This window comes from Cladophialophora bantiana (genome assembly GCF_000835475.1).
Source record: "Cladophialophora bantiana CBS 173.52 unplaced genomic scaffold supercont1.31, whole genome shotgun sequence".
Classification (NCBI taxonomy): domain Eukaryota; kingdom Fungi; phylum Ascomycota; class Eurotiomycetes; order Chaetothyriales; family Herpotrichiellaceae; genus Cladophialophora; species Cladophialophora bantiana.
In genome coordinates, this window is record NW_015971605.1 from 150,183 (window position 1) to 165,048 (window position 14,866).

General features: G+C 50.9%; 7 protein-coding genes across 7 annotated transcripts; 1 reads left to right on the plus strand and 6 right to left on the minus strand.

Annotated features, from left to right (window-relative positions):
- Positions 1 to 727: 727 nt before the first annotated feature.
- On the minus strand, positions 728 to 2,410 carry Z519_12606 (uncharacterized protein; the record flags this gene model as incomplete). The annotated part of the gene is made up of 1 exon (XM_016770311.1): positions 728 to 2,410. The coding sequence occupies one exon, from the start codon at positions 2,408 to 2,410 to the stop codon at positions 728 to 730; it is 1,683 nt and encodes a 560-aa protein (XP_016613489.1).
- A 1,275-nt stretch (positions 2,411 to 3,685) lies between these two features.
- Z519_12607 (uncharacterized protein) lies at positions 3,686 to 4,568 on the minus strand (the record flags this gene model as incomplete). Its single annotated transcript, XM_016770312.1, has 2 exons — positions 3,686 to 4,490; positions 4,540 to 4,568. The coding sequence occupies 2 exons, from the start codon at positions 4,566 to 4,568 to the stop codon at positions 3,686 to 3,688; spliced, it is 834 nt and encodes a 277-aa protein (XP_016613490.1).
- An 841-nt stretch (positions 4,569 to 5,409) lies between these two features.
- Z519_12608 (uncharacterized protein) lies at positions 5,410 to 5,651 on the minus strand (the record flags this gene model as incomplete). Its single annotated transcript, XM_016770313.1, has 2 exons — positions 5,410 to 5,565; positions 5,604 to 5,651. 2 exons carry the CDS (start codon positions 5,649 to 5,651, stop codon positions 5,410 to 5,412), a joined length of 204 nt encoding a protein of 67 aa, XP_016613491.1.
- A 1,136-nt stretch (positions 5,652 to 6,787) lies between these two features.
- On the minus strand, positions 6,788 to 7,165 carry Z519_12609 (uncharacterized protein; the record flags this gene model as incomplete). The annotated part of the gene is made up of 1 exon (XM_016770314.1): positions 6,788 to 7,165. The coding sequence occupies one exon, from the start codon at positions 7,163 to 7,165 to the stop codon at positions 6,788 to 6,790; it is 378 nt and encodes a 125-aa protein (XP_016613492.1).
- Positions 7,166 to 7,303: 138 nt separating this feature from the next.
- On the minus strand, positions 7,304 to 10,702 carry Z519_12610 (uncharacterized protein; the record flags this gene model as incomplete). The annotated part of the gene is made up of 1 exon (XM_016770315.1): positions 7,304 to 10,702. One exon carries the CDS (start codon positions 10,700 to 10,702, stop codon positions 7,304 to 7,306), a length of 3,399 nt encoding a protein of 1,132 aa, XP_016613493.1.
- A 496-nt stretch (positions 10,703 to 11,198) lies between these two features.
- On the minus strand, positions 11,199 to 12,853 carry Z519_12611 (uncharacterized protein; the record flags this gene model as incomplete). Its single annotated transcript, XM_016770316.1, has 2 exons — positions 11,199 to 12,581; positions 12,653 to 12,853. 2 exons carry the CDS (start codon positions 12,851 to 12,853, stop codon positions 11,199 to 11,201), a joined length of 1,584 nt encoding a protein of 527 aa, XP_016613494.1.
- A 403-nt stretch (positions 12,854 to 13,256) lies between these two features.
- Z519_12612 (uncharacterized protein) lies at positions 13,257 to 13,835 on the plus strand (the record flags this gene model as incomplete). The annotated part of the gene is made up of 1 exon (XM_016770317.1): positions 13,257 to 13,835. One exon carries the CDS (start codon positions 13,257 to 13,259, stop codon positions 13,833 to 13,835), a length of 579 nt encoding a protein of 192 aa, XP_016613495.1.
- Positions 13,836 to 14,866: the final 1,031 nt, after the last annotated feature.

Here is a 14,866-nt window from a genome sequence, read left to right on the forward strand (position 1 = left end):
ACTTTCATCGTGTCACTCTGTAGTGAATCAAACGGCTTGATCTTGCGGGCTTGATCTTCGGCTCACCTTCTCGTCTATGAGATACATACCTCCCCCCTACCTAGGTAGGTCAGTAGTGATATTTTGTGGCTTTCCTTGGCTTACTATCTGTCGAGGCTGTCTGTGTATGTGTATGAACTAGTATGTATCAACGCCTTTGCTTCCCTCAGCCTCGCCCTCACTCGGCCCAATGAATGACCAGCAAAAAGTACAGAGGATCTCTAGGTGGAAGAGTTCCTTCCCTACCTATTCGTCTCTTCTCTGTGCATGTACCGTACCTGGCTATATCAAAGCTAGAATCAGGTTGTCGTCTCTTGGGCTCCATACGTCCGTATGCTGGGCTTGCCGTGAGTGCTACGGTCAAAAGCCTGGATGCTCGCTCACAATCTGTCGATCTACATAACTCGAAACTTGGCTAGATTCTTGGGTCTGACATATCCTAATTTATGGAGACATTATGTATGCCGAGCAGCCGGGCCATAGCTTCTGGAAACGCCCATCAACGAAGCTGGGAGACGTTGGGCTTCAGGTCATGATCCCGTTCGTGCATTCCACCTCGTCCTGTACCTAAGCTTGCGATGCGGTACCGAAGCAGCCAAATGGCCTGTAGCTCAACGGTCGTGTGGTACTTCAAGCGGCCGACTAGAGCTGGATCTGTGATCTGTACCGGACAGTAATTGGCACTTGATCACAGCCTCGAGTACCGGTCCTTCTCGCGGCAGCCCAACCTAATTGTCCAAGCCCTTTGATACTCCTTCACGTTCCACTCGTATTTGAATTCCAACTGCAAATCAATCCCGTCCACTTCAAATGGCTGTCCTGAGTCCAAGGACAGCTTCTTGAAATGCCAGCATTTGTTGTCATAAAGTCTTCCATATCGGCTGATCCAATCGATTGCCGCATCTTTGAGCGCGTCGGCCTCTTGCATTCTAGAGATCCATGACGAATCTAAAACGTGGTTCTCTATCTCTTTAGAAGTTCGGGGCAAGTAGAATTTTCTGTTCGGCTTCGGCGAACAATACCGTGCAAGCATGCAGACCGGATTGAAAGCCCAATCGAATCCCAGCTTTAGCACATAACAGGTAAAATTTGACCTGCTTCGTTTCCAAAATGCGATGACGCCGGCGGTGCCGCTCTCTCCTATGGGGATTTCCAAGACTTCATCCCGCTTGTTCCAGCCTCGTGCGTACACCCGCATTCTCCGGCAGTGAAATGCCTTTTTCCACTCCCCAACGGCCTGCAGGTGAAATCCATACAAGCGGCTGATTTCGGGTTCACCGTTCTTCCGCACAAGAACCTTTGTCGCGGTATCCCCACTGTATGTTCGGCCCCCAAGCAGGATCCGGAGCTGACCTTGGGAAATGTCGGTGAATGGGATTTGGTTCACGGTGGTCGTTGCGTAGAATCCTGTCTGAACCTTGTACAGGAAGATGGCGGTGTATTTGTCAGAAGATGGACCGCAATACAGAATCGCCAGGTATACATATAGTGACCAGGCGATCAGGGGCAGTTTGATTTTCAGACCCACATTTGTCATTGAATACGGGCTTGGACTGGTCAGTGGCAGATGCTGGACAATATCGGTACAGTCTCGGAAGTCATTGGGAGATGACGCCAATAGTTGCGGTTGTGAGGTGGAACGTGTCCACCCAAAAATAGACTGGTCGACAGAGCGCTTGATGATCTTCTTCTGCAGCCTCGTAAACGCCTCCGATCCTTCTCCATATAACATTGCCATTCTGACGTCGAAGATCCCCATGAGGCTGTATGCAACATCTTCTATACATGTGGTCTTTCTCCCTGCCGCCCAAGACATTCGTTGTGCAACCGAGAAGGAGTCTAGAGGTGTCCCCAGTAGGGCTTCCTTAGCAATTCTCGTTATAGATGCAATCCGTAGAAAGAGAGATGTCCTTGTGCCTATTGCATTCCACTGGCAGTCGAAGAAATGCACTTCACGAGGCGCCAGGAGTTCTTGCAGAGTCCAGCCTCTGGTAAACCAAACACTCTTCTCGAAGCTGGAACCAACCACCGCATTAGTCTTGGAGTGTAATACATCAAAGAGATATGCATAACACTTTTTCGACTCTTTATACCACTGGTACATAGAATTGATGGCCTGTGAGAGTTCCGAACTCTTGGTCCTGTCGATACAACAGGTGTCAATCCAGATGTACCCCACTTTGTCTTTCCGAGCCTGTTTGCAAGCCTCAGAGATCTTTCTGTAGTCCTTCTTTTGTGTCAAACCGTCTTTATTCATGTCTTGAAATATAACCTCGTCGTCTTCCCACTTGGATGAGAGAATCGCGTAGACAGGAATCTTATCATCATCGAACGATTCCAATTTCAGAGTTCGAGTGTTGATCAGCCGCATTTTGCGGCGCCAGCAATATCAAAATGATGAGGATCTTTTATCGAGCAGATCGTTGTCGAATCGAGGTGACGGCGAGATCCAAGTTCTCATAGCTGATCATCTCTAGGAGCGAAAGGGGTTTGCAACGTGCTAAATGAAATTCGAGAAATTGAGAAATTGAGGCATCGGCCTTGGGAAGCTCCAACTGGGAACGTCTGGCGAGGCAGACAGGAAGGCGTCCTCTCGCCGGACCATCCAATCGAAGCCCATCATGTCCGAAGAATCAACTTTGGCGACTGTCTACTGATGGACTCGCTTGGACGGTTGAAGCTAATGCCGGGAACTTTGGCAAGACGTGTACAGCAATCCAAGCAAATGCGGCAGCCGCGTTGATCTTCATGTCCTCGTCGTACATTTTGGGCATACCGAGTAGAAACTGTCGATTTCGACCTGGCTCGGTCGCAAAGTCCATCCACGGGTGTGGGAATAGCGCACAAAAGTGCCTCGCGATGGCCTCGCGACAATCTACCCGCCGGGCAATACGCTCAGTCAGCACGGTACGAAGAGCAGTACATGTAACTCCCGTACTTCAAACAATGCGCATACACAGCAGGCGCAGATAGAAATCGTGGAAAGAGGGCAAAAAGGGTTACCGTACTTTTGTGTACGTGGATCTAGGGGTAAATCTCGGGACGGGCCGAGGTACTGGGTACCAGCACATACTGAGTGCTCATGGCGGTACGACCTTCCCCGTTTCCCCGTCAGCTTCGATGAGTAGTCTCCTCTTAATTCTTCGAGAAGGCGGTCTTGCCAGTTGAAGGCAGCTACCTAGCTCTTTGGTACGGGATATCATGTTTAAGTATGGATCTCACGCAGTCAGTGCAAAGAAAGCCATGGTTTTGGTGTTTGAGCAGGACTAGTCAGACTCTCCAGGGAAAGTCGCGTGGAGACGCACGAGATCTCGCCGCCCACCGTCCAGCCGCGGCCCTCAAGATATCGAACCTCGCCCAAGAGGCGAGCGAGGCTCTTCTTTCCTCTCCGTCAGATTCTGCCATGCTCTATGCTCCATGCTGCATGCTGAAGAAACGACCAGCAGATACATAACATCAACTCGCGTTATGTTGCGCCGTATCCCCATCAAGCCAGCCCACGCCTCCACCAGCAAGATGATTTCAAAGCAGGTCGGGAAGAAGAAGCTGCCCACATTGGTTTACCTTTCCTCAAATGATGTTTCCGCAGCCAGGTCCGTTGTTCAGGCTCGACCTAACAGGTAGTTTTGCACTGTGTAGGCCGTGCTCAAAGGAGGTCAGGGTCTGTTCGCCCATGACCGTTCGGTGCCACCGCGTCGCCGTGGCCGTTCAGGAGTTCACTCTTGTACGACACCACGGCTTTCCACGGTCGCCAATCTTTTCTCGGGCACTTCGCCTTTGTGTCGTCGCTGGCATGCTCATGCAACTTGCAATCCCTGCGATCCGTGGGGGCCACAAGCATGTTTTTGTCCTTCAGCATGCTCAGCTCATCCACCTTCAGGAGCAGCGCATTCAGCAACTCGATGTTGTTCATGTTACTGACGAAATCGTACCACATGTTCCCCTCGCAGTTGCGGTCCGCCGCAGTGAAATCGGCCCAGCCATTCATGACGATCTTATACGCGAGGCATTCGAGGATATAGTGGCACAGGTCCTCGAGGGAGGGGTAGTGGGCATCCAGGGTCCACAGCGATCGCAAGTCCCAGTGATCCAGCGGCACGTCCTGCATAGAATCCATGACGGTGTTTCTGAGCTTTTCGGAACCCACCAGGTCTGCGAATTTGAAGTAGCGCTCCACGTCATCGAATGTCAGGGGTTTGCTGCTGGTGGACTTATTGAGAGCGCCTTGGTAGATCAAGTCGAGCCAGTCGGCGAGGACGTCATGGTCCTGTGTCGGGAGACGAACGGTGGTACGGTCGGGGGATGAATCGAGGATGATGGCAAAGTACTTGGAGTTCTCTAGCAGCAGTGACTTGCTGACATGGAAGACATTGAGCGGGACGTCAGGGTCTTCTTCGCCGAAGATCTCGTCTTCGCCCGCGATCACCTTGATGACTGGGGCTCGAGCGTGCCTTTTGGAAGTCAGTCATGCTTCAGGCGTTCAGACACTTGTCTACTCACTGGGAAGTCATCGCCGGTGCTGCTGCCATGGCTTCCTTCCGGCGCTAGTTCTGAGATGGGCTGAGGTGCTGGAAGGAGGCTTCCAGCTGTGTCTGTGCTTGGTCAGTTTGAGGAGAAGAGAGACCAAGAAGTTCAGAGCTTCAGATTGAAGTGAAGGCAGTGAAAGGAACTTGCTGCTTGGCGATAGTCTTCGGGGAAAAGTGAAGTATGAAGCAAGTCGGACAGCAAGATGAAAAGATGATTGACGACAGAGGACAATGTTTACATGTGAAGTAATCAACCGAGCTTCGCTGATGAAAGTTTGATGATCATCTGGTGAGAAGCAGCTCATTTCATGGTGAAGTCGGAATACGGATTACGCTGTTTTACCCTCCTCCAGACTATCACAGGCATCTGGCATCGACGAACGTAAAGACCGACCAAGTATACAGCGACTTCATCATCGAGCAGAGCCCAGGTGTCTCGTTTTGCCGGATTCAACTTGTATGGTTGTCGCAGATTGTCGTCTTCACACTGCTCAATCAGTCCACAGCGGTAAGTTCCCATCTCACACCAGCCTGCCATTCACACGTTTTTGATCACGGCCTTCCTGGCCTCCTTCCGTCAATCTCAATTGCAGATGGTGTCCTTCGTAGGATGACCCGGTACTCTCCCAAGTTGTCCAGAGATGGATGAGCCGAGAGACGAAGCCTACTTTTGTTTTCGTCTCATTGTCTGCAATCCTCATGAAACCCGTCCATCTTTCGCCGCCTTTCTCGATGATATTATTCCATCTGGAAGTAACAATCTTGCTTGTCATACCTTCTAGTATGTACTCTAAGCGTTCGGGACTCGGCGTCATCTCCGGTCAGGGGGATGTAGGCAAGGCCCTCAAAACAGGATAGATAGTCGCATTCTCCAAAAGCATTCTTTACCCTTGTCCCTGAGATATCTCTTGAAACCAGCTGACTCTAGCTTCTGGGCTAGACACCAGAGATCCACGAACTCGCGCTTAACAATCTTCTCAAGTATAGCACCAGTGTGCAGCTATTGAAAGAAGTAATGGAAATCCCAGAGACTCACACCACCAGTGAAGGCACACCAGACGCTCTCGTTGCGCCCTCGGTCGCCATCCTGGCAAAGAACATGGCTTGGTCTTTAAAAAGTGTTTCGTAAGCATCGAATCTGAGAACCTCGCCGGATGCGTATTCTCAGATCACGATAGTAGTGGGTGACGTGGCGAACCTGTGGCACGAATCGGTTGAGGACGCGCGCCGCGCTGCTTTTCCGGTTGACTCACATAGCGGCACGAGGCTCGTAGACCAACATAGCTTGCCCTAAGTATGAGAATTATTTAGTCAAGGCAATTGCAGGTCGGCAGCGGTGTCGGAAGGGCAGGGTGACAAGTCAGGGAAGCGCGGCGAACTATGGGAATATGAGGAGTTGGACAATACTCGCGCGGAATCAGTCATCCATTACCACTGTGGTCGAAGAAACAACAGACTTTTTCAGAAGGAACTGAAATAGCCGGAAAGTGAATGACCAGTAGTAAATGAACAAGGGGCCAGCCCAATTGTGTTGCTTGGTAATGAGTTCCGCAGAATCCTCTTCCCTCGTTGTCGATGTGGCGACCTGATCATTTCTGGCAGGTGTCATTGTCATAGCTTCAGCTTTCGGTGGTAGGAAATGGATGGCGTATCCGCAAAGTCTAGTTGATGTGTATCCGTTTCGGCCAACACAGGGCAGCCATGTACAGATGCTTGATTGCTGCGTAAAGGGCCCAGGCCATCCCACAGGTTCCAGAAGCACTTGTGTGTAGGCGTAGAAGACGGACACATCGATAAAGCACCGGTATCCGCATCGTTCAGTAGATGAAAGCAACAAGTTGAAAGATGGCCGGAAGATTGTGCATATCGCCCATAACATTTGATGTTCTTTTGTGTTGATAAAACGCTCCGTTGCAGACTGACGAGCGGTTAATACGGTTCGTGGCAGTCTCACAGAGGACTTGGTGGCGACATCACCGACATCAACATGCGGTTGCGAGGAAATGTTCTGCCCAGTAGCAGTCCCGTCCATCCAGATCCCGGCCGCGGGAGCCGATCAATACGCATCATTGCTAAGTAAAACCTTCTCCGCCCGAACGGATGCGGAATGAGGCCTATTGTCCTGCTCTGTGCCATCTTTAATCTCGATCTGTGAAAGCAATACCCCGGGGCCAATGACAAGAACATTTCTTTCGTCGTCTTCGAAGATCCACGATGGACGGTCATGTTGTGCTTCTTCCTATACCTCTGATGCTGCTTCGTACTTCGATCTTCTTGACCAGATATCCTTTGAACCGCGGAATGCGGCATCTCTCTGCTAGTGAGCATGCTTCAGTTGTATGACCATCGTCCTCGTCGCAGTAGACACAAATCCAGCCACGGTACCAGCACAGCATGCATGCGAGGACGGCAGGTTTGACGTCTGCGAAATCGAAATGTCGAGTCCTTGTCTCCGGGTAGCGTCCATGCAGCCGTTCGTCGAAGTATGCAGACTCATAGCAGAGTCGGGGTCCGTCGAATGCGAAATACTGCAGACTGTTCCCTTCGCCAGCCGCGAACGTCACCACGTTCGAATAGTCGAATAGATCTCTGGGCGGCATGTTGGTTTGGTCTCCATCAAGTTCCATTTTGCATCTGAAGTCGGTAGGACAAGGAAGTCGCATGTATATCAAGATCCGTTTTCGGGAAGGTAGGTTTTATAGGTCAACAGGCCGCGAGTTATCCAACTATATAGAATGTCACTGATCGAGATACTCACTCCATGTTGTCACATCATCCATCAAATCAGTGAATCCAGAGTATTGCCCGAATACAGCATCCCAGCGTTCCCAGTCAAAGCCCATGTTCATGTCTGTGTCACCCTGGTGTAACTCGGTATAGACAAAGCTCTGGTCTTTGTGTGACTCTTCATTACTGTGATTGGGCAGCTCCTCGCTGTCACCATTCGCATAGCCATCTGGGAGGTACGCCTCTGGGGTTTGCTTCTTGGATAACTGATCGTAGAACAAGTTCTGCTGTGTGCCGTTCACGGCACTGGCGGGCGCTTGTCCCCAACTGTGCTGACCGGATCCGTAAGACTTTTGCTGAATTGTCTGCGTACCATTTCTCGATCCATATCCGTCCAACAGTGGTATTGTCTGAGTGAGACAAGGAGTGGGCTTCCCCTCTGCTCTAGGCATGTGCGAATGGAGCGGCAAGACTTGAACTGATGCAGGGTCGCTGGCGGCTACCTTACCAGAGCACTTCTCCATGTGCCTGCTGAGTGGAAATGGCATTCTTGGCTGACCTTCCCGCCGTGCCAATACTCGACCAGCATTTAACCCCGAATCGCCTTCGAGAGTTTGACGCAACTGGCTACGCATAGCCTGGGTGTAAAGGGGCCCCTGCGCTTCGTTGAGCTCACTACCGAGTTCTCTTTGGGCCAGATTAACGATGTATCGGACGCCTTCTTCCGTTGCCTTTTGTTCTGCTTGTGAAGGGATTGTTGCCCATGATGTGGGTTGCACGGTCGGGGTTTCGCTATCATATATTGAATCTTCGCGGATACTCTGAGCAATTTTCTGCGCATCTGTCAACGGGGCAGCCACCCCAAGTTCGATTTGATCGGCCTCTGTCCAGAGGACTGTGGGATCGAGTCCTGCTTTTTGCCAGGCAGCCGAGCGAAGGCCTCGCAGCATATCCCAGGCTTCAACTCCGCCCTCTCGCAGCGGTCTTTGCACGGTAACACCGTCAGGGCCGCCGAAAATCCCGTGCCCAGGGGCAGCCAGTGCAAATACCTTGTCAATTAGTTCTCTTGATCTGGGTGCCTCAACACTATTGGGCCTTTCGTAAAGATCAACGAGAACTATCAAAGCCGCATGGAGGGGCCCGTAAGTTGCAGGCCAACCCCATCGGAAAGGTTCCAAGTCTGGATCGGTTGCGATTGATATGAATTTTCTCAGGAAACTGTGGCAATTGTGTAGTGCGCATTGTCTACCCAGGTCCCACAGCTTGCTCTTTGTATTCTTCAGAAAAGGCGCATACGCAACACAGTGGACTTTGTCAATCAACATAGATAAGTGAATCCGTGCCCATTTGTTGTAAGCCGCTTGCTTCTGACGATAGTAGCCTGCCAAAGGCCATGAGGGGTCGGCGTTGTTGACAGAGGTATTGTAGTACGCGACATCGTTCGAAGTGATAGGACTGCCCATCAACACATCAGTATCTGCTGCACGCTGCTGCACTTCTCTTGGCGCATCTGGAACGAATCCCATTTCTGGCAGGCCTTTGCTGGGAATTGATTTGATAATATCGTTGACTCGATCTCCCGCTTCAGTCATGATTCTTTTCATTTCTTGCACGTCTCCATTCGTGAGCTTTTTCGTCTCCAGATGTATGGACACAACGCTTCGCGTGGCACATGCCATTATCGACTTCCCTCTTGATACAAGTGACAGAGTACGAAAAGATCTCGGATTTCCACTCTCTCCATTCGATAATGCGCTGCAAGGTGACGAATTCTTCGACGGGTTGTCCGAAGTGGCGCTTCTTAATCCATACTCGGACGAACGAGAATCCCTGTCCTCGCAGCTGATTCTCGTGTCGCAAAACTTCTCGGAGATTTGGGATGGGTAACCACTTGCAACAACATGAGATATATCCAGCTGGATTATTTGCCACCAAAGCCGTCGTCGCATACCTTCCTCCGTTACGGATAATTCGAACAGCGTAGGCTCTCTGTGTAAACCCATGGTCAAGGCCAATCTTACCGCTAACGACAGATACAGGCTGCCTTGTAAAGGATCTTCTTCAGCTATCGGCATGCTTTGCAGAAGTACCAAGGCCGCGAGCTTGTACAGGCTGACTCTCTGAGCAAACGAACCCAGCAGGAGGCAAAACACCACCTGATCGTGGAAACGCGTGCTAAGTCTGGCTCTTGAAACGTGAGGAAACCATTGCTGAAGGCCCTTGGTAGAAATACTGAGTGATCCCGCATACCATATCGCATGGATCACAGCCAAAAAGTCCAAATCAGCAAGATTTGAGTCTGAGAAGCCTTTCGACTCGACCTGATCCCAGAATTCTTCGTGTTTCTTGCTTATTTCCAAAGGCAGCAGAAGCCCCAAAATCGGATACACCCCTGACAGCCAACACCTAAAAAGAACGTTACTCTGTGGTCTAGTTGGAAAGTTCTCCACCAGATGCTGTACGGCGGTTGCTGGGGTACATTTGATTGGGATACTTTGCAAAAGACTGGACTTAGAGAATGGCATTAGGCGACAGATCAGGCAATCACTGTCCGGGTCGAGGCTCTCTAGGACCTTTCCTCCAGCTTCTTTGTGGAAATCAGTCGGGTTCGAGACGTCGTCTTTTTCTTGCTCACGGCCTCCTTCGACTGGTGGGGCCCATTCTCGCGGCCTGTCACACTGCTTGTTCTCTGGACTGATTGAGCTTGCATAAGTATTGTCGCGACGTCGCATCAGATGATTGAGTTGATCGATTTCGTCAGAGATATGGTTCCAAAATGGGTCTTCGGTCCTCGATTCAGCATTGCTTAGTCTCAAGCTTGATAGAGGCATGCTAAGGTCAGAGGGTTCCTTCGCCAGTCCGTGAGTGTTGGACTGGAACATGTCCAGACTCATACTTGACCTTGGCTGGGGTCCATCAGATGCCGAGTCTGAGGTTGAATGCTCGGGCGTGAGCAACTCTTTCAGTCGCAGATCGTTTCCATTACCTTGCCGAAGAGCATCAAACAATTTGGTCAGGCGGTGCAACTGCTCTTCGATAGCTTTGAGATCAGCAGGCGGTCTGGGGTCATCTGATCCGATAGCTGTCCCCAGAGAATCTTGTCTCAGGGGGCTCGACTTTCGCTTCTTCCAGGCCGGTCCGCTATCCTCCTTCGGCAGATTAGGCTGGGCAGAAGTCGGCGGGGCATCGTCCTGGCTATAGAAACAATCTTCATTCGCCTTTTGGCAACCTCCACAGATTGGACGTGCCTTGTCACACTTGACCTTCCTCCTTCGACACGTAAGGCAGCTATAGCTGGTCCGGTTTCTTGTGATTTGACGTTTTTCGATTCTGATGTGGTTCGAGGTTGATCGAGGGCCGTTCAAAACGGTAGTCTCGCTGCCTTGCTGGCCAGCGCTGAACTGAAACATTGTATGGAGAGCTTGTCTAGACGCTAGAGCTCGATATTGGCTGTTAAGTTGTTCTCTGGACCGTTACCGAGGGTGCCTTAGCGGTCTTTCGTGGACGGTGGGTGGGCTGACAAATGCGGTTGCAAGATGTTAAGGCAGCCTATGGCTCTATCTTCCCATTGCGGGTGCGCTAGAGCCGAGCGAGTATATTGTTGGTGTGATTGTCGACGTAAAATATATGGCTATTGTATTATGGAGATGGGGCGATAGTGAAGGGATGAGGTGAGATGAGAAGGAGATTTTGCTGTTGGAGGCCAGGGATTGCGATGTCCATCGGCCGGTGCTAATTTAGGTTAAGACCGGGCTTGGCACTGCGTATGATTGGCTGGTGGTTGCCTATATTCAACCAGGACCGAGTACGGAGTAGTTGTGCTCGAAGACAAGTAGAGGTTTCTAGGTTCCTATCAGAACCACCATAACGACCATTCTCAGCAGTTCTTGTCTGATTTGCAAGTCCTTAGTCGCTAAAGCCTTCCCAGCTCTCTTCCCCTTCTAGAGTATCGGACGCTTTACACTGTGTTCGAGGCGGAGCACGGACAAAACAGCATACGAAAAATCCCATAGTCCCCTCGTCGTCGCCTGGATTGCACCGGATGCATGCTTCGCGATCCGCCTCGATCAAGGATGGGGAGCAGTTTGCTGCGTCCGCTGACATGTGCATACCGCGATGTGCCCATTCACGCAGCCCACAAACCTGTTCTTCCCTCCGCAGCAGACGCCAATTCCCTTTCTTCGCAATCTCGGAGCTTAACACACGGGACACAACGGCCTCGTTTTCTTCCACATGAACTGAACAGGTCGAGTAAGTTACTCGGACAGCCGCTGGAAAAGAAAGAGCGTGCTCAACGATTTTCGTCTGCAACTTCGACAGTTTCAGCAACCTTGTGGTATCCGGCGCAACATCCCTCGTTTCTTCTGCTTCACTCGTATCTTCCGCGGGTCCTTCGTGATCATGATCTCTTTTTCTCTTCCTCGAAGCATTTCGAGAACTCATCGGATGTGTCTTTTCAGATTTTCCATCAACAGGTAGTGCCAGAATAGGAATATCTTCACGCCCGATGATTCCACTACCGGAGCAACTCGGGTCAAGGAGAAGATGTGTGACTTTCTTGTACTGGCTGTCATGTGGGTCGAGAGTCAAAAAATCACAACTTGCTTGGACCATCACAGCATCCGCTCCGCTCTTCCGCATCATAGAAATCAGGGTCTTCGACCGATTGGGATCCCGCTCGCACGCAAAAACCTTGCTTTCTGTCCTCTCCATTTTAGCAAGCAGTGCCGCAAGGTGAGAAGTCTTATTTCCTGGTGCCGCACAGCCATCTATGCAGTAACCAACATGAGAGCTGTCGTCGTGTTCTCCGAGGAGCATGTATGCTGGGAAACAAGAAGCCTTGTCTTGCAAAATGAGTTTTCCGTCCCTGTAAGCTGGTGTTTTCGTCACGTCTGCCTCTGGAGGCAGAGCGATTAGATCTGGAACATGGCGGTCAATCGACAGAACTTTTTCCGTACCGAAGGAATCAGTTACTTCCGTGATGGTCGCGACAGACTTGTATCCTTCGAAGGTCGTAGCAGACTCCTGCATGAAACTAGTCTTCAATGTGTTTATACGGACCCATCTTGGCTGAGTCCGGTATGCCCGTGGGTTTTCCGCTAGCAGACTTCTTCGCAGATCGTCCAGCGTTGCGCATCTTCTCCGCAGCCTGGCCTTTGTGAATTCTGCTTGCAGCCTTGCTTTATTTCTTTCGATTGCTTGTCGGAGGGGGTGCGCAGAGGGTGCCGCGAGACCGCTTTTAGAGAAGAAATGATCATGGACCAAAAGCAACGAAAGGATTGGGGTCAACTATTTGGGAAAGCCGAGAGGCTGAGTCAGTCAGCAGAGACACGAAAAATCGAGGGAGACTCATGTCGAACCTTTCGTTCCTGAACCAGGAGGCCCGCATTGTCGACCACCTCTTTTAAGAACTGGTCGTACTTTGCAGTCTCTGAAATCAGCGCGTAGATGTGTGCGGGCTTGGATTTGAGTCCAGACTTATTCCCATAGATTCGGGACTTCAACGAGCCCCCTTTAGCGGTTGCGGAAAGCACCGTCGCGGCATCGTAATAGAGAGACATCTAATGGGGTTGTCGCAGGTCGAACCCGTTCAAAGTGAAATCGGCACCTGCAGACACAAAGCCAATTGTAGCAAAATTATTTGGCTCAACTCCAAGCCAATCACCATGCTCCATTCCCAGCCTCGCTAGCCTCAGCCTCGGCCCCAACCCCAATTTTGCGCCCTTTAGGCATACCTGTTACTCTCACTCTTTATGACTTGGCCACGAGCCAAAATACACGTGCTCGACGATACAGCTCGACGGTCCTTGATGCTTAGATCCGGTGTATCGCAGATCTAAGTCACGCCTTTAAAAGGAAGCATAGGAAAATCATAGGACGATTAGATGTCACTCTCGTATATTTCACTCAACACTCTTATTGGGGAGACACACAAGGGAAACAGATCTGTGTCTGGGTCTCCTCATGGCGCACTCGCAATACAAAGTCTTAATGCTACCGCCTCCAGGCGCCGTGGTAGCACCAAACGGCTTCCCAGCAGATCCTCGACCCAGAGCGGCGCCAAAAATATTCCTTGATGCCATGGAAGTTCGCATAAGGGTCTTCTGCGACGAGCAAAACTGCGCCTTGGATGCAGAGCTAGATGAGGACGACCCTAGGTCATGGCACTGGGTCGCTTATCGTACGACAAAGTCAGGTCTAGAGGAGCCAGTTTCTGTCATACGGATCGTTCCTCCGCCACATGGTCCTCACCCAAATGGCTCCAGCGATCCGAATGAAGAGCCATACATCAAGCTCGGGCGTGTCGCAACCATGGCCAATCATAGGGGGAAGGGACTGAGCCGGCTTCTGACTGAGGAAGCGCTCCGATGGCTTGCTGCACACAGGGATGAGGTTTCTGTTGGGTGGAAGGGCCTTGTTCTCTGCCATGCCCAGGTCGCTGTGGAGAAAATGTACGCAAAGTTGGGGTTTGTGACTGACGAAAGCCTGGGTCGATGGGAAGAGGAAGGAATTGAACATCTTGGGATGTGGAGGCGCTTATAGGGGATGAAAATGAGGCCCCTGTGCTTGTGTCTTGGGTGTCCTTGACTTGTTGGCTCGTCAACAATCCCACGGGCATCAAGATACTTGCAACAACGTGTTCATTAGCAAGTCTACCATGTAGCCATACATAGATTAGATTTTTCGGCGATAGACTAAGGTATTTGGTGACACTGTATCCACCGACCTGAGGATGAATCTTTGCAGCGTGTTCTGGCTCCACGAACAAAGGGTTGAAAAACCTATATCCATCATGTACGGGCTGCCTAACCATGGCATTCGCCAAACTTCTCGGCTTGGCTGACCAACAAAACCCGATATTGCCAGTTTTCCGCTGCTCCAGTCAGCCAGTTGCATGATCAAGGGACATGTTGGACAAGGCTAGCCTTCACCGTTACCTTTCGAACAGGCGGAAGTGCGGAAGTTGCCCATGTCATTGACGAAGTAGTAACGCATGCAGCAGTTGCTCATTCGGCGATTACATTCCATGGTTTTGCTCCACTTTAGTGTGGTCGTTTGATCATCCATGCCATACTGTGCATGAAGAAGCGGTGCTAGAGCTAGCAGCAATGCTTCCCATTCTTGTCTCAGGCCCATGATTGATGCAGCAGCTACTCATCAACTTGCGCAACTAGCGAGCTCAACAGCGGTGTGAGCCTGCCTTCCCTGATGAATGATCTTTCCGCTGTGTGTATGGATTTGCCCGACAAGTACACATTTTCAATTCCTAGCTTCGGCAAAAGATTGTTGAACACCATTGGCCCTTGAACAGCTTGGGATCTAATACCTAGAACTAGATTTGACCACCATGGCACTTGGTAAGCATGTTCAATCCTGTGCTCAGGCTGCCTTCGCTACTGCCACACTTAGTCTCATCGGTGGACACTGGGGTTCGTGGGGCAATCTTTCTTTCTGCCGTGTTGCGTCGACAACAGGGAATGCTGATCCTATGTTGCTGACAACCAGTATGAGTTCAATTATTCTCGGTTGCGTAGAACCGCTCACACAGCCGAGGGAAAGGAGGCTCCACCGAC